This window comes from Hippoglossus hippoglossus, chromosome 5, assembly GCF_009819705.1.
Source record: "Hippoglossus hippoglossus isolate fHipHip1 chromosome 5, fHipHip1.pri, whole genome shotgun sequence".
In the NCBI taxonomy this organism is placed as follows: domain Eukaryota; kingdom Metazoa; phylum Chordata; class Actinopteri; order Pleuronectiformes; family Pleuronectidae; genus Hippoglossus; species Hippoglossus hippoglossus.
In genome coordinates, this window is record NC_047155.1 from 14588712 (window position 1) to 14614106 (window position 25395).

Sequence of the window (25395 nt, forward strand, 5' to 3'; positions counted from 1 at the left end):
TTATATATTGCACTTACATGGAGCACTTGTAGTTTGGCTTTTTTGAAGACTAATTGTGCTGACATGATTGTTGCTGTTCTCGGTTTTTACCCTCATGCTTGATTGCACTTATGGTAAGTCATTTTGGATAAAGGGGTCAGCTAACTGGTATGTAATATAACTCTATTTATAGATAGATAGATAGATAGATAGATAGATAGATAGATAGATAGATAGATAGACAGATAGATACTTTATTGATCCCGAGGGAAATGGAGGAAATTTGTGTGGGGTTGGCATCTTTTATATATATTTGTTAAATTATGAGAAGAATCCAGTTACGGTGCCTTAGGAAAAAACAAGGTGTACATTTTGGCAGCAATGGAAAAATAATAAACAGGAACCCTTATCTATAAGGAAAAAATATGTCGTAAGTATAAATAAATAAATACAGCACTAGCCTTTTCCTTTTATCTATTTATTTCTTTTTCTATACGTTTGGCATTTTCATGTCCGTAGTAATCTTTTCGCTGCTGTCAGTGACGTCATCGGCCGTGACATGAACGCGTCTTCCGTGGTGCCACGCCCCCCTTATGTGTGTTGGTTGCCGCCCACCAAACTACCTCAGCCCCAGTGACAGCTGAGCCCGCGGGGATTCACCACAGCTCGACGCAACTTTACGCTACGAAACAGACGCAACAACGACATTCTTCAACCCCGCACCAGAAGCCTCACACAGCTACGCACACAACCGCCGTGTTCATCCTCCGTGTGTGTCCGTCCTCCTCGTCATTTTAAACCCGGCTCTCGTCCTCTCGCCGCTGATCCCACCGAGGAGCGCAGCCTGCTAGCGGCGGTTAGCTTCAGCCGTTTCCAACCCGACTGTCAGCGGTTGTTTGTATTTTAGTCCCCGGTAGCTTTCACACACACGCACACACGCAGGCAGCATGGCAGAGCCGGCCGCGGAGGCGAAGCTGGAGGTGAAGCAGGCGAGCAAGGAGGTGAAGGAGAGCGAGAACGTAGCGGAGAAGTACTCAGCCATGACCGTGAGCAAGAACAGCGAGCTGAACATGGGAGAGCTGTCGTCCGCGTTCAGCGCCGTGCCCACACACAAGCCCGTGAAGAAGGTAAGAGTCCCGGCTGAAGCCCTGCTCAAAGGCACGGTGGTGGATATTTAAACCGATCAGAGCACGTTATATAATCTGGCAAAGTTCTACACTATATTATTTCCTATATTGTATCTGGTGTTCCCCTTTTAAATCTGCAACCGGTGCATCAGGGTCACTCCCCCCCCCGGATATTATTATATTCAAAGTACCTCACACTGACATGACAGCCCATAGTAAATTTAGTGATGAGTAATTAGTATTGACAACCTGTTATTCTAACTCTACACGTTTCAGTCAAAGAAATGTTACTTTAGTTAACATTTCTAACGCCTAACTTATAAAGCCTAACTTAATTAGTTAGTTAGGTAGTTAGCTTTATTTCAGACTCGCAAACATATTGTTCAGTTGTGATAAGGATTCTGTTGACACTCTCTACCCAAGACTTATGAGTCAGCCTGCAGCCTCATTGTAGACCAACTGTTTCACATCCTCATTGTCTCTTTGGGAGGAACTTACTGTGACCACAATCAGTAGCTTGCATTATATGGATCCTTTTTATTTTATTTTGGTCAAACAGTGTAATGTTGTACTGTTGGAATGAAGTCAGCAGAGTTTCACTGGACTTTGGGGGAGCGGTGACAGAAGGGGAGAGCATCAGGTGTGTTGCAAATAATCAAACAAATCACATCATGGTAAAGAGATATGACTTCATTAGTTGTTATGTTTGACGAAATAGCAAGAAAAACAATTCCTGACAGCATGTCTGCCATGTGAGGTCAAAGGTAGCTCCAGCCCATAGTGTGTGTAGAAAGAGAACTGTTTGCTGTCAGTGTGGTTTGTTATACATATGTTACACATGTTCAGTTCATTCAATGGTTATGTCCTTTAGTTAATATTTAGGTATTGATGGTTAAGTTGCAAGCAAATGATTATACATGGGAACTAGGTTGAAGGTCATAGTCAGGTATGGGTTTGATGTGGCTGTTTTTTATTATTTCTACATAAAATACAAAATTTTTTTTTTTAAATTTCACTTTAAACATATTTGTTATATCTATATATTCTTTAAAACAACAGTAAGCTATGTAACAAACAGTGTCGGCAAGAAAAGTAAACAGTTTAAGGAAAATACATACAAAGATGTCTTTTTTTAAAGTTTTAATCCAACACTGTTTAAGAAGTGCATATTCTGTTCAGATTATGTGAACAAGTAATCTAAATGTGGCATTTTTGTCCCAGTGAGGTTATTTGTCTTGCAGTCCGGTGGAAAATAAAATAAGCCTTAAACATAAAAGATGCATAAAACATATTGTACAAACATGTAAAACAAATGTTACAACCAACCACACTAGCTCATATAAAACAATGTACATCAAGTGACAGAATAAGAAAACCTGGAGTTCTTCCATTCATCAGTGGTTAGAACAACACCTCAGCGTTGGAGTCTAAGAGGCACTGGCAGTGAATAAATGCAGTCTTGGATAACTAAACCCTGAGTGTCCGGCGTTGGGACCCTGCAGCCCACACTATCCTGGAGAAAATATGTGGTGTCTTGTCACCTTAAGCTCAGGAAAACAGCTTCACATTGTTCCTGGTTGCTGGGTTATTTTCACTGGTATGTGGAGGCTTTTCAGAACCAGCCCTCAACTTAGAAAGTAGAGACTGACCCAGCTTCTTTTAAAAAATGTGGAGAATGAGCCTGAGTGGCTTTAATGACAGGATTGACATCTCACTTACATTGTAGAGTGAATTATTAAGGTCTAAACTAATCTCCAAATGCTCTGATTCTTTAAATCTAGATTGTTTTGCTGAGACAAAAAAGTGCACGGTAAAGAAAATGAAAAACATTTTAGAAACTTCTGAGGTTTACAGATCTGCCTGCATCCTCTTTATTGTACCTGGACTCACCACCTTATATGTGAGAGGATAATGTTACAGCACCCGGAGGATTTTTCTCAGCGGTCTCATGTTGCTTCGACGTATGCAAAAACACCGTCAGCAACTTTTTTTCTGGTTTAACCACTTGGACAAAAAGTTAGCTGACCAGACATAAAGCCAGGTACACACACCTGGATCACAAGTTACTTCATCTTACACACAGATACTTTATGTTCCCTTTACAAGAATGAAGGAGTTGCACATTTGGTGCAGAAAAGTAGCAGATGAGAAGGAGATGAAACTGCAACAGAGGCAACTAGAATGGCACTTAGTACAATGCATTCCTCCTTCAAATCCCATTATAGTCTCCTTATATGCAGCTGCTCCAAGTTTCACACACTCATAGATATCAGTTCCCTAAATGTGCCGGATTTTTTTCCCGTCAATATCCATGAGTTATTTCCAGGGAAATTGTTGCCCTATCTTACAATGTTAACGAAAGTGCATTTTATTTTTCTTCACTTTCCTTCATCCAAATCTACGCTCACCTCACACCTCAATCCAAACCAAACCAAAAACAGTCTGATTCTAGTTCTAGTGCTGAAACAATGATTTGAAGTGTTCTTTCTCTTGAACTGCTCACAGTTCCCAACCTCCAGCTGAACCATAACGTGAGCTTTTAAATAGCTTATACCGTCTGTATCCATTTAAAATTACTTTGGTTTAACCCTGGTATGAAAGAAGTAAATTTACAGCGTTGACATTTACATTTACTCAGTGGGCAGACACTTTAATCCAAAGCTACTTATAACTGAGGAACAACACTAAAGCTTCAGTTCAGTAGGAGACTTTGAAATATGCACTAACTGCTAAATCTGTTCAAAGTGTTGGAGCACAGGCAAAAACAGTTCTTTTTTTTTTAACAAGTCTTTTATTTGTTTTAGCAAATCCAGTTTGTGGAGGATAAGCAGGAGTTCAGCAGGTTCCCCACCAAGGCAGGACGTCGCTCCCTGTCCCGCTCCATCTCTCAGTCATCCACAGACAGCTACGGCTCCGGTAAGAAGGAGACACGGCCTGACACATGTGCACCAGAGTTAAATCTACCTTCACTATAATATATTTTGTGTAATATGTAAATATACTGCAGTCACCACATTTCAGTTCCTCAAAGTAAGAAGCAGATCTTGATCAACTGTCGTCCACTTGTTCTCGTGCTCGCACTTGTTGGGTCATCTGTTGGTGTCTTTTAATGTGATGAGTCCTTTGAAAACCACGTTTCCTTCACAGCTGCGTCGTATACGGACAGCTCTGACGATGAGACGTCCCCACGAGACAAAACACAGGTCAACTCCAAGGGAAGCAGCGACTTCTGTGTCAAGAACATCAAACAGGCTGAATTCGGCAGACGTGAGATTGAGATCGCAGAGCAAGGTGAGACACAGAGAAGATGCAGTTACAACACAGTTTCACACGCACCTGTTAAACACAACACTGATGCGAAATATAGTTGTGATCAAGAAAAGGAAAATAAATCTTCTTCAAGATTGCTTTTATCTAGCTTTATTTTATAAATCTGGTCGTTGTTTGATTTCAGTCTATAAAGCTGCCTCGAGGGAGAAAAGAACATTTTGTGAGTTTCTTGTGCATCATCTGCTTTCCTCATCCCTTTTTATATGTTCTCTTGTTTTCAGATATGTCTGCGCTGATCTCTCTCAGGAAGCGGGCACAGAGTGAGAAACCATTGGCAGGTGCCAAAATAGTGGGCTGCACTCACATCACTGCCCAGACTGCTGTAAGATTTCTCTCTGAGCTTCACACTCTGCAATGTGATAGAAACTCTTTATCTGAGTAGGACTTAAGGTCAGGTTTATTCACAGTTCCTGCACCACTTACTGAACAGACATCAGAAGTAGCTTATAACTTTACACCAACCCCATATTATCTCTTTAAATCTTTAAGAACTCCAGGTTCCTTTTAACATTCTGTGTTACTGAATATTACAATTTAGAAATGAGTGATATGTGGTATTGTTGATGAGTGATAAGCTCTTTTATGACCATTTTCCTCTACACCTTTGTGTTTTCAGGTGCTGATTGAGACTCTGGTGGCCCTTGGGGCTCAGTGCCGCTGGACCGCCTGCAACATTTACTCTACACAGAATGAAGTGGCCGCTGCTCTGTCAGAGACAGGTTAGCAGTACAGATGGTAGAGAACATTTATTTATGGAGCTCAAACACCACCACTCATTTGACCTGCAATCCCTATATGTGCACATCATAAACTACATAGAATACCGTGAAGTCGTGGAAACTGGTATTGTTGTTATGTATTACCACTGAAGTCTGAAACTCACCCGTATTATAGTTGCACTTGATATAATAACATAAAATCTGTTTGTGAGAGACCATCTTATAAGTATGTGGTGTTATTTGTTTTTTACAAATCACATGGGATTCAGAACCAGGGATACTGTTTGGAAATGTTTAATAAACTCTTGAAAAATCAGCCCTGCACAGATAATCACATAAGATTTACCATTTAGTGAAAGAACAGCGCCACTAGAGCTTTTATCTGTGGTTGCTATGTGACGGTTTAAGTATGTGCTAAATACCCACTGTAGATCTTAAATGATCTGGCAAGCTGAGCGGTTTACTACAGATTTAGGAGCAACTCAGTGAATTATGCATTTTAATATGGTCGTGTATGTGTCCACTGTCCAGTATGTTATTGCTGTGCATAGTTTACTGCATGTTAAGCTGTGCTATGAGGTAAAAATATACATTTTCATTAAGCTATGGGACATTTATGAAGCACAAACATCTGCCAATGTTGCCCAAATAGTGATATGTAATCTATAATCTCCTGAGAACTGCACTGAATGTCATTTTCACAAATGCAGGACTATTATATATTTCTAAGAATTGTAAACCAAATCATTCAGTGTGTTTTTAAATAATTCACTGCAGCATTGAGTTTCTACTGTAATCTCTCCGGTTTCAGTTTTTGTTTTGTGAAGGTTAAGTGCATTTCTTACTTCCAACTGTTGTGTCTCAGGTGTGGCTGTGTTTGCCTGGAAGGGGGAGTCTGAGGACGACTTTTGGTGGTGCATTGACCGCTGTGTCAACAATGAGGGTTGGCAACCTAACATGGTTTGTAAAAGTATTTCATTAATCTAAGTGTGTGGGGGGGGGGCAGTCCACTGTTGAGTTCCAGCAATAGACTCTGACTTGTGAATGCTATAATGAACATGTTGACAAATTTCCATATGAACTTAAATATGTCACAGTACAAGGCAATAAATGTACCAGTGCCAGGCTGTGCAATATTCATTATTCTCTCACAGTGCTGTCTCTTGACTCATGTTCATAAATAAAAAATATTAACTGTTTCTTGTCACTTGAAGATCCTTGATGATGGAGGGGACTTGACACACTGGATGTACAAGAAATACCCTAATGTTTTCAAGAAGATCAGGGGCATCGTAGAGGAGAGTGTCACTGGGGTTCACAGGTAATTTAATGCGTAACAGATTTCCTATAGATATTTAACTATGCACAAATATGAAGTGACATGTTTCCTCCTTCTTCACCCTAGGTTATATCAGCTGTCTAAAGCTGGGAAACTGTGTGTGCCAGCGATGAATGTGAATGACTCTGTGACAAAGCAGAAGTTTGACAACCTGTACTGCTGCAGAGAGTCCATCCTGGATGGGTGAGTACCTTTGCCTTTTGAGGTATTTGATTGTTGGGAACCTGAACAACCACATAGTACAACTTGCATTTAAACAGTTTGTGTATTGGACGACTTTACATAGACTTTAAAGGTTCTAAAGAGATATGTCATTGAACAAAGGTCCTTCCTCCTTATTATGTAGAGTTAAATACACAGAGACACTGTTGACATGCCGGTCGATGTTTAACAGTAGAGCGTGGTTATCTCATGAAACACTGCTCTCATGGCTGTTCACTGCGTTCATACAGATCAAACTCATGCATCAGCTTAATAGTTTTTTTAAATGTAGCTGTCTGTCTCTCTGCAGAACACTCACGGAAACAGCCTGAGAACGAGTTACTGTTGTATTTATTATCCTGCTGTTAATTATCACCATGCAGCACACGAACAGTCTGTACTATTTAACAATGTCTCCACAGGTCTGCATTGGGTCAGTGCTTTCTACAGCCCTGACTCTTTAGTTTTTGCTGTTCCTTCTGATTAATTATCTGCAGGGTACACTGATTGTCTTGTAGCCCGTGTTCCATTATGAGCTATGGCTCCAAATGTCATCAGCAACAGACCATTACATTTATTATAGTGGGACATTTAAGGAAACAGATCATCTGGTTAGTAAAGAGTGAAATATTTTATAACACAAACTTGTCATATTATGTAGAAGTGTAAAAATGTTATATGATTACATGTCAGTGGACATGAAATGAAATGAGCCAAATAACTTTCTACTGCTCGATCTTAAGCTGCTTTCAGACACGGACTGAACTCCAGATAATGTCATGTAATTATCTAAAGGGGCTGAATGTGAGAACATAAATCTGATTTGAAAGGCTAAATCAGAACACGATGTCCAAACATTTCCGAGTTCATGCCTGAAAACAGCCATATAAATATGCAAGCCTTTGACTCAAATGAAGTGGAATATGAGGTTTTTCACTTCTACAAAATGTGCTAATTTGATGTCTCAACCCTCCGCAGCTTGAAGAGAACCACAGACGTGATGTTCGGAGGCAAACAGGTGGTCGTTTGTGGGTATGGAGAGGTGAGAAACGTTAACATAAACTACTGTTGAACACATATCTGTGAAAACACTCCTGATGATACATTGTAGTGCGCACAACTCACTAAACAGCCCATGGACTCAGCAGAGAACGCTGTCATCACATTTGATCGGTTTAGATTTACAGACCAGTGATTGTATCTTTGTCTGACTGATGAGTTCGGGAGATGTTAAAGAATCTGCCTGTCACTGACATTCATATGTTTATCATCAATAGCCAGAGCCTTTATGGGTTTGTATTAAGGCGGTTTACGTTTACATATAAATAATTCTTTATCAAGATTGGGGTTGTCTGAATATGTCACACAGTGTATTATTATGTTTTTGCAGGTTGGAAAAGGTTGTTGTGCTGCTCTGAAAGCTCTGGGATCCATCGTCAGTATTACAGAGATCGATCCCATCTGTGCCCTGCAGGCCTGGTGAGGAAAACAACAACTGGGATGATCTCCATCCTGAATACATTGACACATACTGTAGGAAGAGGGGAGACAGGATGTACTGTATAGCTGCTGAAGCTAGCTAGAATCGATTTGTTTGCTAATTATCTGAGAAAATATTGTCAGATAACTAAGTTCAACTTGTTGGCAGTAACACAAAGTAGCCCATTGGGTTTAGTTGCTTGTCAATAAATAATCAATTGCTCACTTAGACTGAATGTTGAACCTCTCTTTTCACTTGTGTGTGAACAGCATGGATGGATTCAGGGTGGTCAAGCTGAACGAGGTCATTCGCCAGGTTGATGTCATCATCACATGCACTGGTAACTTGTCTTTAAGCCGTGTTGGTGTCACTTCTCAGTGGGATGTACAATATCCAGTATTTCACTCTCCTTCGAATTATTTCTGAGGGCTGTTTGCTAATTGTGTCCTAAGTGGTAGATGATATACTCTGAAAGAAGGTGAATGATTTTGTGCAATTGCAGGGAACAAGAATGTGGTGACCAGAGACCAGCTGGACCGAATGAAAAATGGCTCCATTGTCTGCAACATGGGACACTCCAACACTGAGATTGATGTGGTATGTCAGTGTTTGTAATGGAAACAATCCAAGTTATATATATGCTCCAGGAAGTTTGTCCTCAAAGACAAAGTGCCATCAGTCACATTGTGTTGAGCGATCATAAAAAACATGTGGGAGACTGATTCCCTCGTCTCTTCCAGGCAAGTCTCCGGACCCCTGAGCTGACCTGGGAGAGAGTGCGCTCTCAGGTGGACCACGTCATCTGGCCTGATGGGAAGAGAGTGATACTTCTAGCTGAGGTGAGTAGGTCTATATAGCTTGCAATCATATGTAATACATAGAGATAACAGAAATGATTTGCTCTTAGGCAGTGGATAATGGAAACTGGTTATCATTTATTGTTTAAGCCACATTCTCATAATAATACCACCTTAACTTAATTTTATCAGTTACAGATTGTTTGGAAAAACTTGGTCTATTTATAGAAAATGTTGCTCACACAACTCTAACAAACCATCCCATAATACCTATACTTGTCATTCAAGTTTTTCACGCTGATTGACTGACCTGTCTTGAGTTCTGGCTTGGGAAGAGATGAGCAACAGGTTGATTTTTAAGGTAGACTAAAGATGGATGACATGTCTGCTCCACAAAAGTTAAGCCAAAGTGTCTTTATCGCCACTGGGTGGCGGAATAGGTCCTAAGTCCCACCTCCTCCATGTTAGTGGATGGGACATGGTCCAAACAAAAAAGTCAAAGTACTCGTCAAATATATTTTTCTCAAAGAACGTGTTCGTCATTTTATATAGTTCTTATCACACTGATGTTTGTTCAAGTGTTATTTTTCTAATAAGTTTAGTTTTAATTTTCAATGTTGTTACATAAACTGGGTTGAAACATCCTGATTGACAGCTTCGACTGACTTGTGTTTTGTTGAGCGTGTGTATCAGAGGGACCTCACTACCGAGGCTTCACACCATGATCACTACTGCAAACACTTGGGCTCCAAATGTGCAGGACGGCAGAGTTCATATCTGGATAGTGGGAGGAAGTGGAGACATGTTGTTCATCGGAATCACATTTTGTTTTTTTATGTTCTTGACAACATGTTTTCTTCCACAGGGACGTCTGCTTAACCTCAGCTGCTCCACTGTCCCCACCTTTGTCTTGTCCATCACAGCCACCACTCAGGTAACGGGTTGATCAATGTAAATTATAGCAGCAAAGGACAGAGTAGTTAATGTAGGTTCACTGCAGATAGCGGAGTATAAAGGGATTATCATTTGCTTTTCCTTTGGCCATCCCTGCAGAGAAGCTCATACTCTGACCTGAAAATGTCATCAGTAATAATAAAACACACGAGTAGAACAGAATGTATCTGAGCTGAGTTTGTTTCAGTAACAAAGCAGATCCCTGCATGTAGAGGAGATAATAGCATTTCAGTGTGTACAGTACATGTGCAGCTACATGCTGCTTCTGTTCATACATGTGCTTTATTGCTCTGTAAACGGAGGTTCCCAACAGTTTCATTAATGCTTGTTTGTTTTCAGGCTCTGGCACTTATAGAGTTGTACAATGCTCCTGAGGGACGATACAAGCAGGATGTTTACTTGCTTCCAAAGAAGATGGGTAAGGATATAGATAACTAACTATAACCTGTAGTGTCTCAAGACCCCGGGAAATGGTCCGAGTGATATTTGGTTCTGCTTATTACTTGTATGTGTCCGGTAAAAACCCAGAGCTGCAGAGTTAAGTGTCATGTTTACAGGAGCCAATAGTAGTTTAGGTAGAATGTGTATCACACTCTGCAGCAGAGTAACTTCCAGCTTAATATGGAAAATTATATTCCAGATAACTCGCCACCACCCTATTCCTGCGGATTTAACCAATGTATCAGACGGCGTAAGTCCCTGTGTGGCCATAATTCAAGAAAGCATTATCATTGGATGTTAAATTAGTAAACGCCCCTGGCTGCTGGATGGATCATCAAAATGTTGAAACAGGAAGAGGAAAGACAGAGATTTTGATTTAAAAATACTATACAGTTTTTTTTTCTTCATGTATATATGTTGCAACATTGGGATGCATGATTAAAAAAGGCAAAATTAGTTTTCATTTGTCAGAGCCTTTAAATAATTCAAAGTCCAATGAGCAACATTTTTCATTGCTGCAGCACTGACGCCTTTAGTGGTACAAGTTTAAGACATGGGATAAGATGGGAGGTGCAAAATTTACTTACTCCTGCCCTCTGGTGATGTGTGGCTGTAACTGTACAACTGTCAAGGGTGATTCTACCGACCAGATGGAAGTTGATTTCTTGTGTATGTGTCTCTTTCTTATCAAACCATATCTATATAATTTCAGATGAATATGTGGCCAGTCTCCACCTGACGACGTTCGATGCTCACCTGACAGAACTTTCTGATGACCAGGCAAAATACCTGGGCCTCAACAAGAACGGCCCTTTTAAACCCAACTACTACAGGTACAGGTTGACCTGTTTTCAATATTTTAGAGCTTTTTTGATGGTTAAATAACTATTGTACATCAATTACATTTTCAAAATGAAAGATGTGCACCACAAATGATTAGAGTCGAAATCTCAACATAGCATATATCTTAGAACAGTATCATAGGTTAACCTATATTAATTGGTGTGTGTGCGTGCATGCATTGCTGTGTAACCATATGCTTACATGCCATCTGCCAAAGCTGAATATGTGCTGGGACCCTCAGCTAACCCCGTTTTTGTTGTTCACAGGTATTAGTCTGCAGAGGAACCATCAGCACAGATGAATGTGGACGGTACCGGACATTAACTATCCCTAAGAATTAAAAAAAACATTTATGTGTATTGTATTTTATACTGATCACAGGATGCACAGCTTATATTTAGATGTATTCCACTGATCACAGTAAAATTTAACTTCACCTGCAGCTTCCTACAGACGATGGCACCCAACTACAGCCCTTATATCTGCTGTTTTTAATACATCTGTTTCCATTGATGACTCCCAGGATATTTGGAGTTCAGATAGATACTGATCAGTGTACCAATATCTTGTGCCAAATGACAGAGAAGGATTGCAGCTGTGAAATGTTAATGGTCTGTTATGGAAACAGTTCAACCCTCATTAAGCAACATTTTTGATAAAATTAGTGATTCCTCCACATAATACTAAAGGCTCACTTGAGATGCAAAACCCTCAAAGCTTTTTTAGCCACTTTTAGCTAATTGTTTTGGCTCTTTATTAACCTCCTGTATGAAAACATTGGCAGCCATTTCAAGATAAGAAACTTAGACAATCTAGTACAAAACCACAGAGAGTCAGTGTTAACTCCTCATGAGCAAAGTCAAATGTTTTTCTCTTGTGTTGTTGGATCAAGTCAGTGCTAAAAGTCCTGGGAAAACTGGACTTTAATGGATCAGGTGTCCGGAAATATGACTAATTTGACGTCACTGTGTGTCTGCTGGTAGGAAATTGTTTGCTTACAAATGAGCCATAGCTACGTGATGAGCTGATTGTAAATCAATGCTGTGCATCTGTGAGTCTCGTTTTGCAGAATCGCTCAGCTTTAAAGTTTTCTTTCTATAGTTGACGTGTATGCACTTATTTACATGATACATTCCATCCACAAGATGCAGAAAACATGCAGCAGCAGATGTGGGCAAATAAGAACTTCTGCACTTTTTGACTATAGCAAACAGAAGAGGAGAGCTTGGCTTTTATTTTCTTGAAAAGATGTGTCCATTTTTTGAGGTTTTGGTATCTGGTAAGAAAAGTATCTGCACCTCAGGGTATTCAAATATCTCAAATTATCTGTAAATATATTTTTATCACGTCTGCACTGTCTCACTGACTCTAATTCCACTGTCATTCTCATAGAATTACTATTTAGAGTAAAGGTTTAAACTAAGTTTAGATATTTTGATACTCTATGATCTATGTCATCTGTGAATTTTACCTGTCTAGAGTAAGTGTACTATTCCAGCTTTGTATATTCTGTGTAATGCACGTTGAGCAGTGTTGCATACAGTAGGTTTATTTACTGTGTGTGTAACAGTGTTTGATGAGCCACTCAAACAATGGTATTTGCTGAAATGCAACACTGATTTTGTTGTAAGATTTGTCACAGAACTCTGATCCTAGAACTAGAGCAGTGGTTCCCTAACTTGGGGTCGGGGCCCCCTGGGGGGGTAGTGAGACACAGAAGGAGTGTTGTGAGATGATTTCCAGAAATCAAATACAATATAAAAACAATTCTCAGTATCCTATTTTCGCCATAAGTGTTCCAAAAGCTAAAACATACCTTCTGATTTTCTTTGTCACACTGTGACCCCTTGTGGCAGCATCAATTGCAGCAGGTTAATTTAAAGCACCACAAGGAACATCACAACATGTTCATAAAGGTGACATTTTCTGTGAACTTTCTCAAATAAATAGCCTTTATGATATCGGTGGGTCACACTTCTGTGGCTCGGTTATTTGGGGGGTTGTGGGCTGAGAAGTTTGGGAACCTCTGAACTAGAAGGATGTCTGTTTTTCTATTAAAGATTTTATCAACAGTAAAGTTAACTTAAATCCTGACAAGCTCTGTGACTAGACATGGACGAGCTTTGTAGTCAACACATTTGTTTGTCTTGAAAGATGCGTTAACTTTACTTCTACGTTATCTTCCTCTGTTGCACCATTATTATAGCTACTCTAATAATTCTAAGGCTACCTAATTTTGTTTCCTGAATATTTGCATTGTTTAAGAGGCTTAAGCTCTGTTTCGTGGCGCTTGTTAAAAACGTCAACATACCACATCCTATTATCTATATTCACATGTTCAAATATTTTTTAAATTAGTGTTCAAATTCTAAAACTCAGTGATAAGTTTTTTTTGAATTCAGAGTATATATGTGCGGGTTGTAGATCTTTCTGAATATGAAGCTCTTCAACAATATTCAACATGCTGTATTTTTACGCTGAACAGTTGACAGTGTTTCTGTCCCTGCCAAGTGCTCTGCACCTTGTTATCTTGTTAAGGTGTTTCTCCACATTTAGTATCCCTTCACATTACACTGTCACAGCTTATTCCTGTATTTTGCAGTAATTTCATATTTTCTGTGTTAATAGGTTAATTGTTGTCACTCACTGCCGTTCATTGAATAGTCTCCCTCTGTGTGCAACTAGAAAGATCCCTCATCTTTGCACTACAGCAGCTTTAAGGGCATTAGACACTTAGACTTTCAGTGAGGACGTCATTGTCGGCAAGATGAGTGCTGTAACCATGGTTACTGGTCATTTTACAGTGCCTTGCTCGTGACTCACTTAATAATTTATACTCACATGTACAACTGTTTTTTTCCCCCCAGGTGTGGTAATGGTTGGTATTCTGCAATATACAGTAATAGCTATGCAGCGAAACATACTCCTTTCAGTTCAGGGTTTTTAAATGAGCAGTGTTGGAGAGTTTTTCACTTTACTTAGTTATGCATAACTGTAAGATCAGTTTAGGCAATTTTAGTTTGCAGCATTTTACATTATGGTGTTCTAATTTATGTTTTACATTTATTTTATAGTGCACTGCCTGTAAAAGCTAAATGTTTTGATTGTGTCTCAATCCTCCGACTAGCACTTGGAGAAATCTCAGTTTTTATAAGTCTGTCCATTCTATTTCTTTCTCTACAACTGCTGATATGGTCGACGTTAAACTTGGCTGGTGTGTTTTGTGCGATCCTGGGAAGTGCAGTGTTGAATACAAAGTGATGCGGATGAACAGTTGAACCTAACTCAAATCACGCCCAGTCATTTGACAGCATGTTGTATTGTGAGTCTGATAATAGAGCCCATTACCCTCACCAGGCTATCTTTGTAACAACGAGTGAAATACATAATTCGTTCAATAGAAACCGTGGTTATGCTGGCAACAGGAAGTGGAGTTTACAGTTTAGAATTAAAGAAGGAATCAGTGGTGATTTCTTCTTCAGAGAAAAGCTCTACAAATTGCAATTCATGGGATCCTCAGCAACGCACCCGCCAACTTTGAAGTCATTCGGATGATAACTCAAAATACAGACAGACACATAGAATGTGTTGTTTCTGGAGCAGACAGCTGACTTTTAGGTCAATAAGCATGGTCGCTGTGATTTGACAGGTATTGATGTGCACACCAAGTTCTGCGAATGGTATATTAGCTGTAAGCCTATATTTTCATCATAGTAACTGTGTTTAAGTTTGACACGATACATGCTGTTAAATTTCTGTGCACAATTCCCTTTAATAAACTGCTGTTAAAATTTAAAAATGGTCTCAGATATACGTCATTTCACTGACATGAGTAGCTGCATTACCCACTACTGCATTTCATTATTCACCTGCCTAAATGAAGCAGGAGTTGTTTTTCTACACCCAGTACCAAATTCAGCAGCAAGACGTCTCGACGTAGAGAACTCCTCACTCCAGTTCAGATTCCCCAGATTCTGTTAATCACTTTTAAAACACTAAGGTCTGGCCCTGATTTATATTTCAGAACTTTTAACCCCTTTACCATTCTATGAGAGAATCAAATGTTGCTAGAAGTTCGACAATTGCAGGCTTAAAACAAATGGAGATCATGCTTTTATTGTTTCTGCTCCTACGCTGGGGAACAAACTCCCCCTCAACATCAGATCAGAAAAATCTGTGAAAACTGACCTCTATAGTCAGGCATTTATAGGGCCCGAGCACCGACGGTGGGAGGCCCTATTGTATTTCGAAGGATTTGTATTTCCCTTTTGGGGATTTTTCAGGGCCTAGACATGCTCAAATTGTTACCAAAGTTTGCAGGGAATTCAAAACCCCAAAAAGTAATTGTATTCTGGAGTAATGTAATGAGGGGGGGGGGGGGGGGGGGGGCGACTACGGTGTCCCTAAATAAACTTCGCCAACTCCCCTCATCCTATAGGCATCGCTGTCCTGTCAGGTTAATTAGAGCTGTGATTTTATATCTACAATGATATGTAAGCATAACTGGTAAAGTAACACTGCTAAAACTATCCTGTTTTAGCTAAAGCTTTTTATTGAGGATTGACCCCATTACACATGTAATTCTCACAGTGTGATGTGCAATTGATTGCGTGGACCGTAATGCGCAATTAGTAGACAAGGATCGACGTCGCGTGACAGACGCAGGAAGTGAAGCGTTTATCCGTGGATATGCGTGGAGCTCTCGGGCCACCGTACCATAATGATAAAGTGAAAAAAGGATTTAATTTAATTTAAAAATACATCAGGAAGGAAAACTGAAACTTCACATTAACATAAATACTTAACTCGGGAGAACCGGGTTGAAGATCTCCCTCCAGCTCTCGCGAGAGGACACTGCGCCCCACAGTAATGGACGTCGGGGGGAACCACAGTGGGAACGGTGGTGGGCTCCCAGTAAACAACAGACAGAGAGCCATGCTGCCCAACAAGAGCAGAGGCGAGTTCACCCGCAACCCGAGGAAAGACTCCGAGGTAACGTGGACACGAGTCTGTGATTTGTTGTCAGTGAACCGCAAACAGACGAGGCCTTTTGTTTCTGCTGCTGTGACACATAACGTTAGCTAAGTTAGCTCGGACAGGCTAACACTTCTAAAATGACCCGACAACGTGGATTAACAGCACCATTGACCCTGGTTATTGAAACCATTGCTTTGTTGTACACAAAGTTGTGTAGTGTTTTATCTGTTGTGCGTCTGTGGTTCATAAATAAGACATGTAACAGTAGTGTAGCATTAGAGAGCAGCTAGCCGATGCTAGCTGGTGACAGCAGGCCAGCTGCTCTGTGAGGACGCTGAAGAAAACTCAATCTGTAGCTCCTGTTCAAAACGTGTCTGTCTCATCATGTCTTGTCCTGGTGGGCTTGTATAATCTCACTATAGATGCGTGTAACACGTGTGAAATGTTTCTTTAAATCCCTTTAAGACTCAGAGCTGTTGTCATGGTTTAAAAATCATCTGACAACACGAAGGAAACACACAAACTGAATCTACAGCTGAAACCACTGTGGCACTTTCACTAAAATACAAACTGTCATGTCGTCAGCAGTCAGTTCTTAAAAACATCCACTGCCTCACTGCACATAGGTTTTATAAGCAGAATGCACTCTGACGTATGAAAAGTTACCATAACACAGCAGTATTACCTCTTTTATTTTTGTTTTATTATTGATTACAGTATATTTTTTTCAATTGTTATTATTACTGATACTGTGAGAGTGGGAACTAAGCCAAGTGGAAGTCAACGTAAATATGTCATTCAGGGTAGTTTAATTGTAGAAAGTTTTAACTGAGAGATATAAAACAAACCTATAGATTTAACTGATCATTTGTTTTGTATGCAACATTTGAATCTGTAAGTAGTACTTTGCACTACTGCCCTTTTAAATTAGTTTAAAAAGTACCGTATATCATACTTCTGAACTACTTGTCCTATTTTTCTACATTATATCTAACTATACAGTATTTTTTTTTGCTGTTCAAGACATTTAAAAAATGTATTTATAAAAGGAACAGCTGGACATCTTTCCAGAAACATCTTCTGCTTCCTCTCGATAACACACAGGTTTTCATTGGGACTATTTCTTCAACGTTAACAATTCAAATGGATCACAGAGAGGTTTGTGTATTAACCTGATTTATGACAAGATCCTATTGGGGTCAAGAGTGTGTGTGTGTGCTTGCGTGTGCATGTCTGTATGCACACTATTATAGCTTATAGCTCTTTGTCTAATGTAATATTTAATGCATGATTTATCATAATGCTATGTAATATGTCACAGGGGATGTCTGAGTCTCCGGACCTGGAGTTTGAATATGCGGACACAGACAAGTGGGCTGCAGAGCTCTCAGGTATGTGGTTTGTTGTGTAACATTTTGACGTCATAGACACAGAGATTTCCTCACTCATTTTTGTTTCCTTGAACCCATAATTCTTTTACAACATGTAACCTGTACTCAATTTAGATTGTTTACATGTTCCCTATGTTCCAGAGCTGTATAGTTATACTGAAGGACCAGAGTTTGCTCTCAACAGGAAGTGCTTTGAGGAGGAGTTCAGATCACATGGTATGTAGCTAAACTTACACACGATCAAAAATGTATGAATTAAACATAAACATTTTATAACATTTAGATGGAGAAATTACACTCATTTTATTAGAAACAACTAGCCAAAACTAATGCAACGTAATCCAACAGTCATGCAATAAATTGTCCATTCATGAAGTTTATGATCTTCACTCTTTTTTACTTATTATCTCCACCTCTAATGTGCCTCAGTGTCTGATAACAAGTGGACCGAGCTCGATGAAGCTCATCACAGAGCTCACGCTATGCGCCTGTTAGACGGTCTGGAGATGATCGCCCGGGAGAAGAGGCTGAAGGTTGCGAGGGCCATTCTCTACATGGCTCAGGGTCAGTCCACGTCACTTGATGTTAAAGAGGAAATGATGGTAGAAGTGGCTTTGAACAGGGAGTTATTGACATTTAGTTTCTCTCCAGGAACCTTCGCGGAGTGCAGCTCCGAGGCTGAGGTGCAGCACTGGATGAGATACAACGTTTTTCTGCTATTGGATGTGGGGACCTTCTCAGCTCTAGTGGAGCTGCTCAACATGGAGATTGAGTAAATTCTCCATCAGTTTTCTAACCTTGCAGGAGTAAACCTGAAATTTAAAAAACACTAGTTTTCACTACAAGACTTAAACATTAATTGAAATTCAGTGCTACAGTTTAATCATGTGAGCCATGTGGATGTGGATTTTAAGCCATGTGGAAGAGAAATGTTTGGTTTCACCTCTTTCAACTTATTCATTGATATTTTTTTAATCGTTTACCAAATAAAACGCGTGGATGCTGGTTGGCTTGGCAATATTAGAATATTATTATACATTAATTAAACAAATAATGTTTCTTATTGAATTGTGTGGTGAAACTAATGCATTGTATGATCCATTTCCTGTCTTTCAGTAACAGCGCTGCCTGTAGTAGTGCCGTGAGAAAACCAGCCATTTCCCTCGCGGACAGCACAGACCTCAGAGTGCTGCTCAACATAATGTATCTCATGGTGGAGACAATCCAACAGGATGACCCGACTGACAGACCTGAATGGAAAGTCATCCGGGAAACCTTCAGAGCAGAGCTGGGTAAATTTGATCAGACTATTAAAAGCTGTAGTAGAGTTATGGACCTAAATCTTCCATATAAATGAATTCCACTCTTTTATCTCTAATGTAGGATCTTCTCTTTTCAACAACGAACCCATTTCTGTCATGCTCTTTGGAATGGTTACCAAGTTCTGCAGTGGACACGCCCCCCACTTCCCAATGAAGAAAGTGTTGTTACTGTTGTGGAAGAGCGTACTGGTAAGAGACGGGAATCTGCCTTACATGACTGCTAACTCTAATTCTGATTATACTACAACAAAAAAATCACATCTGTAGTCGAGAGACATTTAATAACCTCCTGTGTTCTCCTTCAGTTCACACTCGGCGGGTTTGAGCAGCTCCAAAGCATCAAGGTTCATAAGCGCGAGGAGCTGGGTCTACCGCCTCTTCCGGAGGACTGCATACGAGTTATACGCAGCATGAGGGCTGCTTCTCCTCCTGCATCTGCGTCTGACCTTATAGAGCAGCAACAGAAACGGGCACGCCGTGAACACAAGGTAGTGATTACTGCCGCTCCCTGCTCGGAGATCAGACATGCTGTGGGTTAGAGCTACCTACAAGTCAAATGTGTTTTTTGTCTGATTTAAGGTATTCAAGTTATTCACTTCAGGGTTTGTTAAGAGCATCTTTCAATCTCTTCACCTCTCGTACATTCTCAGTTAAAAAAACATGGAAATTCGATTGTCACAGTATTGATATTTTACACATACTGCTTTAATTATTCAGTGCTTAATGTCCCATACTGAGACACATACAGGAGATGCACTGCTTTGACAAAATAGTGTGAATCCTTTTGTGTGCAGATATAATTTAAAACATTTAAAATGACATCCCCCCCCCACCTGGAAATGTTGTGAAAGCAACATGACAAAAATATTGAACGGTTCTATAAACAGTCAGTTTTAACAGTCTTGCTTGTTGTGCAGGCTCTGATCAAACAGGACAATCTGGATGCTTTCAATGAAAAGGACCCTTACAAGGCCGACGACTCTCGCGAGGATGAGGATGACAGCGACGACAACGACAACTCTTTAGAAGCCGAGACTTTCCCGCTCGAGAGGGACGAGGTGATGCCTCCCCCGATACCTCTCCCTCCCTCAGAGAGGGTCTCCTTCCCCAAAGGTCTGCCGTGGGCTCCGAAAGTCAGGTACCCTTCAGTCTGACTGAAAAATAATCCTGCATTTGTAATAACGTTTGAGTTGTGGAGAAAATTTAAGGAAGATTTTATTCCTTTCCTCATGGAAACAAATCTAGAAAAACCTTTGAGGATTATCAGATAAAATCCTGTTTTGGTTTTGACACAGTCGTCTTTTCTCCCACAGGGAAAAGGACATTGAAAATTTCCTGGAATCTAGTAGAAGTAAATTCATTGGTTACACCCTCGGGAGGTAAGTTAGGCTTCAAACAACAACAGGTACTTCTCTGTACACTGAACAGAAAAAAAACTCTTACTGTATTCTCTATGTCCTGAATAATGTATGAAAACTTATAACTCGTTATAATTGTGTCCTGCAGTGATACAGATACGGTTGTTGGCTTACCCAGGCCAATTCATGAGAGCATCAGGACATTAAAACAGGTACTTCATTTCATTGTTACATTTTTCACAGTATTTCATTAATCATGCTTTGCCAAGAGAATATTATAAGAATTTTTCATAGCTATAGCAATCAGGACATAAATTTACCAAGTTGTTGTTGTTTTTTTTCAGCACAAGTACGTGTCCATTGCTGAGATACAGATTGCAAAGGAGGAGGACTTTCAGAAAACCCCTCTGTCTGGTGTAAGTGGAAACAAATTTGATGTGACTGACACTATTTTGTAGTAATAAGCATGTTTTTCTGAATAGATGATAGAATACCCAAACTTCACATATGAAAAAAATGTAACTCTTGACCCTTTGTTTCGTAAAATATTTTTTTGTGTTTCAAGTTTCTTGTTTTGTGCTTCGTTTCTCCAGGGTGAAGAGGATGTGGAGATGTGCTCCACAGAGCTACTCTATCAGGGAATTCTACCCAGTTTGCCTCAGTACATGGTCAGTGTGTCTGAGGCTCGGTACTTTTCTAAGACAATTTAATTTAAGCTAATATGGATCACTCACTATCACTAAAAACAGTTCATTGTACTGTTTGATACCTGACTCCCAATTATTACTCACACTCTAGTACTAATTTAAATGAAACAAAGTGAGTTACTTGTATACATCTATATAACTACACACTGTGATGTATATCCATCATGATATATAATTATCTCTCACTGGAGTATTGACTGGTAACTGACACATGGTGACACCCTGAATATCAGATCGCTCTGCTGAAGATCCTGCTCGCAGCAGCTCCGACCTCCAAAGCCAAAACCGACTCCATTAACATCCTGGCGGACGTGCTTCCAGAGGAGATGCCGTAAGTGATGATTTGTCTTTTAACAGGTTCAACAGCTTTTTCAATAGTTTGTTCTGCAGTACAATGTTCGATTCTCACCTGACCTTTTACCTATCTCCTCTATCGGACTCTGCAGAACCACCGTGTTGCAAAGCATGAAACTAGGTGTTGATGTCAATCGACACAAAGAGATCATTGTAAAGGCCATCTCTGCAATCCTGCTGCTGCTTCTCAAACACTTCAAACTCAACCACATCTACCAGGTACTGACGTCACACACATCCTAACCATCAGTTCAGAGTTGTGTGGCTCTAATGAATATTTACTTAAATGTTCAAAAATATTACAGAAATGCTGAATATTGTCTGTGTCTGTGTTGTTCTCATAGTTTGAATACATGGCTCAACACCTGGTGTTCGCCAACTGCATCCCTCTCATTCTGAAGTTCTTCAACCAGAACATTATGTCTTATATCACTGCTAAGAATAGGTACTTCAAACATCATGAACAGCATTGATAAGTAATGGCAGTGAAATGTGCTTGAATTCTATTTATTTACATTTACTGTGTTTCCTTGACAGCATTTCAGTACTTGACTTTCCACACTGTGTTGTGCATGAGTTGCCGGAGTTAACAGCAGAGAGTCTGGTAAGTTTTTGTATTTCTGATGTTTTGACGTTGTCACCATCTGGTTAAACACAATGTTGCGTTCACTGCTTGTGTCAAACTTGTAAAACCTAATGTGGATCCTTTCTCAGGAAGCGGGAGACAACAATCAGTTTTGCTGGAGGAATTTGTTTTCCTGTATCAACCTGCTGAGGATTCTCAACAAACTGACCAAGTGGAAACACTCCAGAACAATGGTGATGGCACTTCACCACAGTTTTACCATGACAGATGAATCGTGTATACACATTTTAACGGTGTATTTCTCAACTTTCTTCATTTCACTCCCAGATGTTGGTGGTGTTCAAGTCGGCTCCCATCCTGAAGAGGGCGCTAAAGGTCAAGCAAGCCATGATGCAGCTCTATGTCCTCAAACTGCTCAAAGTGCAGACCAAATACCTGGGACGTCAGTGGAGGAAGAGCAACATGAAGACCATGTCCGCCATCTATCAGAAGGTCCGACATCGCCTCAACGATGACTGGGCGTACGGAAACGGTGAGTGTGAACATTAACAATACATCAGAGGGTTTAAATGCTAGTGTGTTAAATTCAATGATGATCCAGAATTAAGTTGTAGAACATTTCTAGTTGTATGTGGTCAATTGGGAAGTATTCTGATAATCAAATCATTGTTAAGGTATTTTTAGACCATTAGGCCATGTGGCCATGTTTGTTTTCTTCACTTTTATTATGCTTAAATAAAAATATGACTATTTAACCAAGGCTTTAGGAAATTATTATGATTGCCGATGTCTGACTGATATTGGGGAATAACAAATGCCAATACTGATAAATTGGCTGATAAGTATTTATAAATTGAAAAACTAAATTGGCAGTGATTCCTAAGATGTCATTATCAGTAGACATGTAACTGAGGCTTGATATTTTACAGTTTACACGACAAAAATGTCTTTAGCAACCAATGAATAAAAAGAAAACACAAATACAACCAAATATATAGAACCTGAATAAAAAAATAAATATTTATGCAATGTTTATTCTGTAAAATAAAAGTATCTGTTTTCATATTGACAAACACTGACACCGTTACGTCTGTGAAAGTCTTTTATCAACTGATAACACAAATCGGTCGGGCTCAATAGACCAAACTGTTCAATGATCAGTTGGGAAAATAACATCAGATTAATTGGATGATAATGAAATTGCATGGCTCAGTATTGTTGTTCTCTAATGATTGCTGTCTCTCCCTGAGCAGATCTGGACGCTCGTCCCTGGGACTTCCAGGCTGAGGAGTGCGCTCTGCGGGCCAACATCGAGCGCTTCAACAGTCGCCGCTACGAAAAAACCCACAACAACCCAGACTTCCTACCTGTGGACAACTGTCTGCAAAGTGTTCTGGGACAGCGCGTGGACCTGCCGGAGGACTTCCAAATGAACTATGACCTCTGGCTGGAGCGGGAGGTCTTCTCCAAACCTATTTCCTGGGAAGAACTGCTACAATGAGAATCGACCACTGTCAAGATCACGATGGTTTTTGAAAAGAAAAGAAAACAGTTTCAATCAGGAGTTCAGAGAAATCACCAACGTGCTCTCGTTGATCAAACGTTGATGAAAGTGTTTTGTTACTTATTCTGTACAGACTGAAGATCGCAGCTGGATTTCACTCTCATTCATCTTCACATTGGACCAGTGTGATTTCTGCCGTTTTACCAGGGCTCCAACCAAATGCTTTTTGTGATGAACTCAGCATACGTGTAATTTCAGTCCCTTAGACTTTTCCCAAATGAGATGGCTGAAAATCCATTCAGTGCTAAGTCCTGCTTCATTTGTGGCTGTAACTCAACTCCTACCTTACATTTCCAGGTGTCTGTGTCCCTCCTACAGCAGATCATTGACCTCGACCCGGAAGCACCACATGACACTATGTTCTCTCTGAATTTATAGGAAGTTTATTTAGATTATATTTTATGTTTTAAATGCAATAGGGCTTTAGGAAGTAAATGTCACATTGCTTGATCTCTTACACCTCTTTAAGTTTATTTTCTTCAGAGATATGAAAGGAACAAGGCTTCTTAGTCATAATGTGCATTAAAAACGTGTTATTTTCTAGTAATCCTTTCCTGAAGGGGGCAGACTTCTGATTTCCTGACTCCAATGACAGGGTCGGCTGTGGCTGAGGGGGGAGAGCGTTCGTACACTAACCAGAAGGTTGGCGGTATGATTCCAGTGTTCCCTATCTACATGCCGAAGTGTCCTTGGGCAAGACACTGATCCCCGAATTGGCCCTCATTGAAAAAGTGCTGTCCATAGCTGCATCGTATGTGTGAGTGGGTAAATGGGAATAACCTGTACTGTAAAGTGCTTTGAGTGGTTATCAAGTCTTGAAAAGCGCTATATAAACAAACTGTTTTTATTCTGTTGCATTTACAAGTTATTTCAATTTAATCAGCATTTTTCTGCGCCTCACCTGTGGGCTGCCTACACATCTTTGCCCTGGGACCATCTAGACATGAACGTACAGGCTTGAATTTTTGCGTTTTTAGAGTATTTTTGATGAACTTTGTTAAAAGCGTATGTTGCCATAATTTGATTCTGTGAAAGAAAAAGAATCATCAAAGCTCTGGTTTGAGATGAGTGTTACCTTAAGTGAAAAACTCAATTGGGGGGGAAAATAAAAAAGTTGCCAGTTAACCATTTTCCTCTGTATTTAGTTTTTCTACTATTTGGCATTTTGTTTGTTTTACTATGAAGATTAAGGAAAAGAGAATACATGTATATTGCGAGACTTATTTATCATGGCTTTGTCAAGTTTACGACTTCAATACTGTAATAAAAGTATACTGCCGTTCGTGTTGCATTTATTTTTCTCTTTAGGGCCTGAGCAGCGAACCGTCTTTTCCAAACTTCAGTAGTTCCAAACATTCCAGCAGAGGGCAGTGTCTCTGTGTGCGTTTAAAAAAATTAATATTCTTTTATCACATACACCAACTATACACACTATGACGTGTACTGAAATACTGACTCTTCTTGACATAAACATATAAGATAAAATAACTTACTGTTTTGCAGGGAAAAAAACAGTATGAGGAAGGATGAGCTTCAAACCTTCAGCTCCTTGTGCCCACCCTCGTCTCTGCTTGTGCCCTTTCAGCCAATCAGGCAGATAGTTTGAACCAGAAAGCAGGTGGAGAAGCTTTCTCCTATCTGCTTTGTCATAATGGTGTCATGCTACTTTAAAAAATGAGTACACTTCTTCTATACTGGATATAATTGCAACCAGGATCTACTTAGTGTGGGCCTAACCCCTGCTTGTCATCAATTAGTACATAATCAATTCAACATGAAAATATCTGAGTGAGCATTTCCTTTCGAGAGGGGCTGTCCTAATGCCTGTTTTTAAACACAGAGTGAGATTGTGTACGTTTTCTTATCGTTGCATATCTGCAAAACATAAAATCCAAAACAGATGGGGCTCATATGGCTGATTTTATC

At 39.9% G+C, this 25395-nt stretch overlaps 3 protein-coding genes across 3 annotated transcripts in view; 2 read left to right on the forward strand and 1 right to left on the reverse strand.

The window, feature by feature from the left end:
- LOC117761837 (olfactory receptor class A-like protein 4) overlaps positions 1-25395 on the reverse strand; it is a 946130-nt gene that overhangs the window by 295839 nt on the left and 624896 nt on the right. The window lies entirely within an intron of this gene.
- LOC117761802 (S-adenosylhomocysteine hydrolase-like protein 1) lies at positions 594-15009 on the forward strand. Its single transcript, XM_034586061.1, has 17 exons — positions 594-1106; positions 3911-4022; positions 4254-4397; positions 4658-4758; positions 5053-5155; positions 6021-6115; positions 6370-6476; positions 6561-6677; positions 7674-7737; positions 8086-8174; positions 8445-8515; positions 8678-8772; positions 8916-9014; positions 9838-9906; positions 10266-10344; positions 11080-11200; positions 11477-15009. The coding sequence occupies exons 1-17, from the start codon at positions 927-929 to the stop codon at positions 11481-11483; spliced, it is 1653 nt and encodes a 550-aa protein (XP_034441952.1). The 5' UTR covers positions 594-926; the 3' UTR covers positions 11484-15009.
- strip1 (striatin interacting protein 1) lies at positions 15844-24752 on the forward strand. Its single transcript, XM_034586031.1, has 20 exons — positions 15844-16202; positions 17509-17578; positions 17720-17794; positions 18008-18142; positions 18230-18350; positions 18695-18870; positions 18962-19089; positions 19206-19388; positions 19818-20038; positions 20214-20279; positions 20407-20470; positions 20603-20674; positions 20852-20926; positions 21199-21296; positions 21412-21538; positions 21664-21764; positions 21857-21923; positions 22034-22138; positions 22233-22437; positions 23159-24752. Exons 1-20 carry the CDS (start codon positions 16080-16082, stop codon positions 23404-23406), a joined length of 2460 nt encoding a protein of 819 aa, XP_034441922.1. The 5' UTR covers positions 15844-16079; the 3' UTR covers positions 23407-24752.

Coding starts and splice junctions, on each gene's coding strand:
- strip1 (XM_034586031.1), top strand. CDS start 16,080: ATGGACGTCGGGGGGAACCACAGTGGGAACGGTGGTGGGCTCCCAGTA. Junction 17,795..18,007: donor GGAGGAGTTCAGATCACATG/GTATGTAGCTAA, acceptor AATGTGCCTCAG/TGTCTGATAACAAGTGGACC. Junction 21,765..21,856: donor TATATCACTGCTAAGAATAG/GTACTTCAAACA, acceptor TTTCCTTGACAG/CATTTCAGTACTTGACTTTC.
- LOC117761802 (XM_034586061.1), top strand. CDS start 927: ATGGCAGAGCCGGCCGCGGAGGCGAAGCTGGAGGTGAAGCAGGCGAGC. Junction 8,175..8,444: donor ATCTGTGCCCTGCAGGCCTG/GTGAGGAAAACA, acceptor GTGTGTGAACAG/CATGGATGGATTCAGGGTGG. Junction 10,345..11,079: donor CTTGCTTCCAAAGAAGATGG/GTAAGGATATAG, acceptor ATATAATTTCAG/ATGAATATGTGGCCAGTCTC.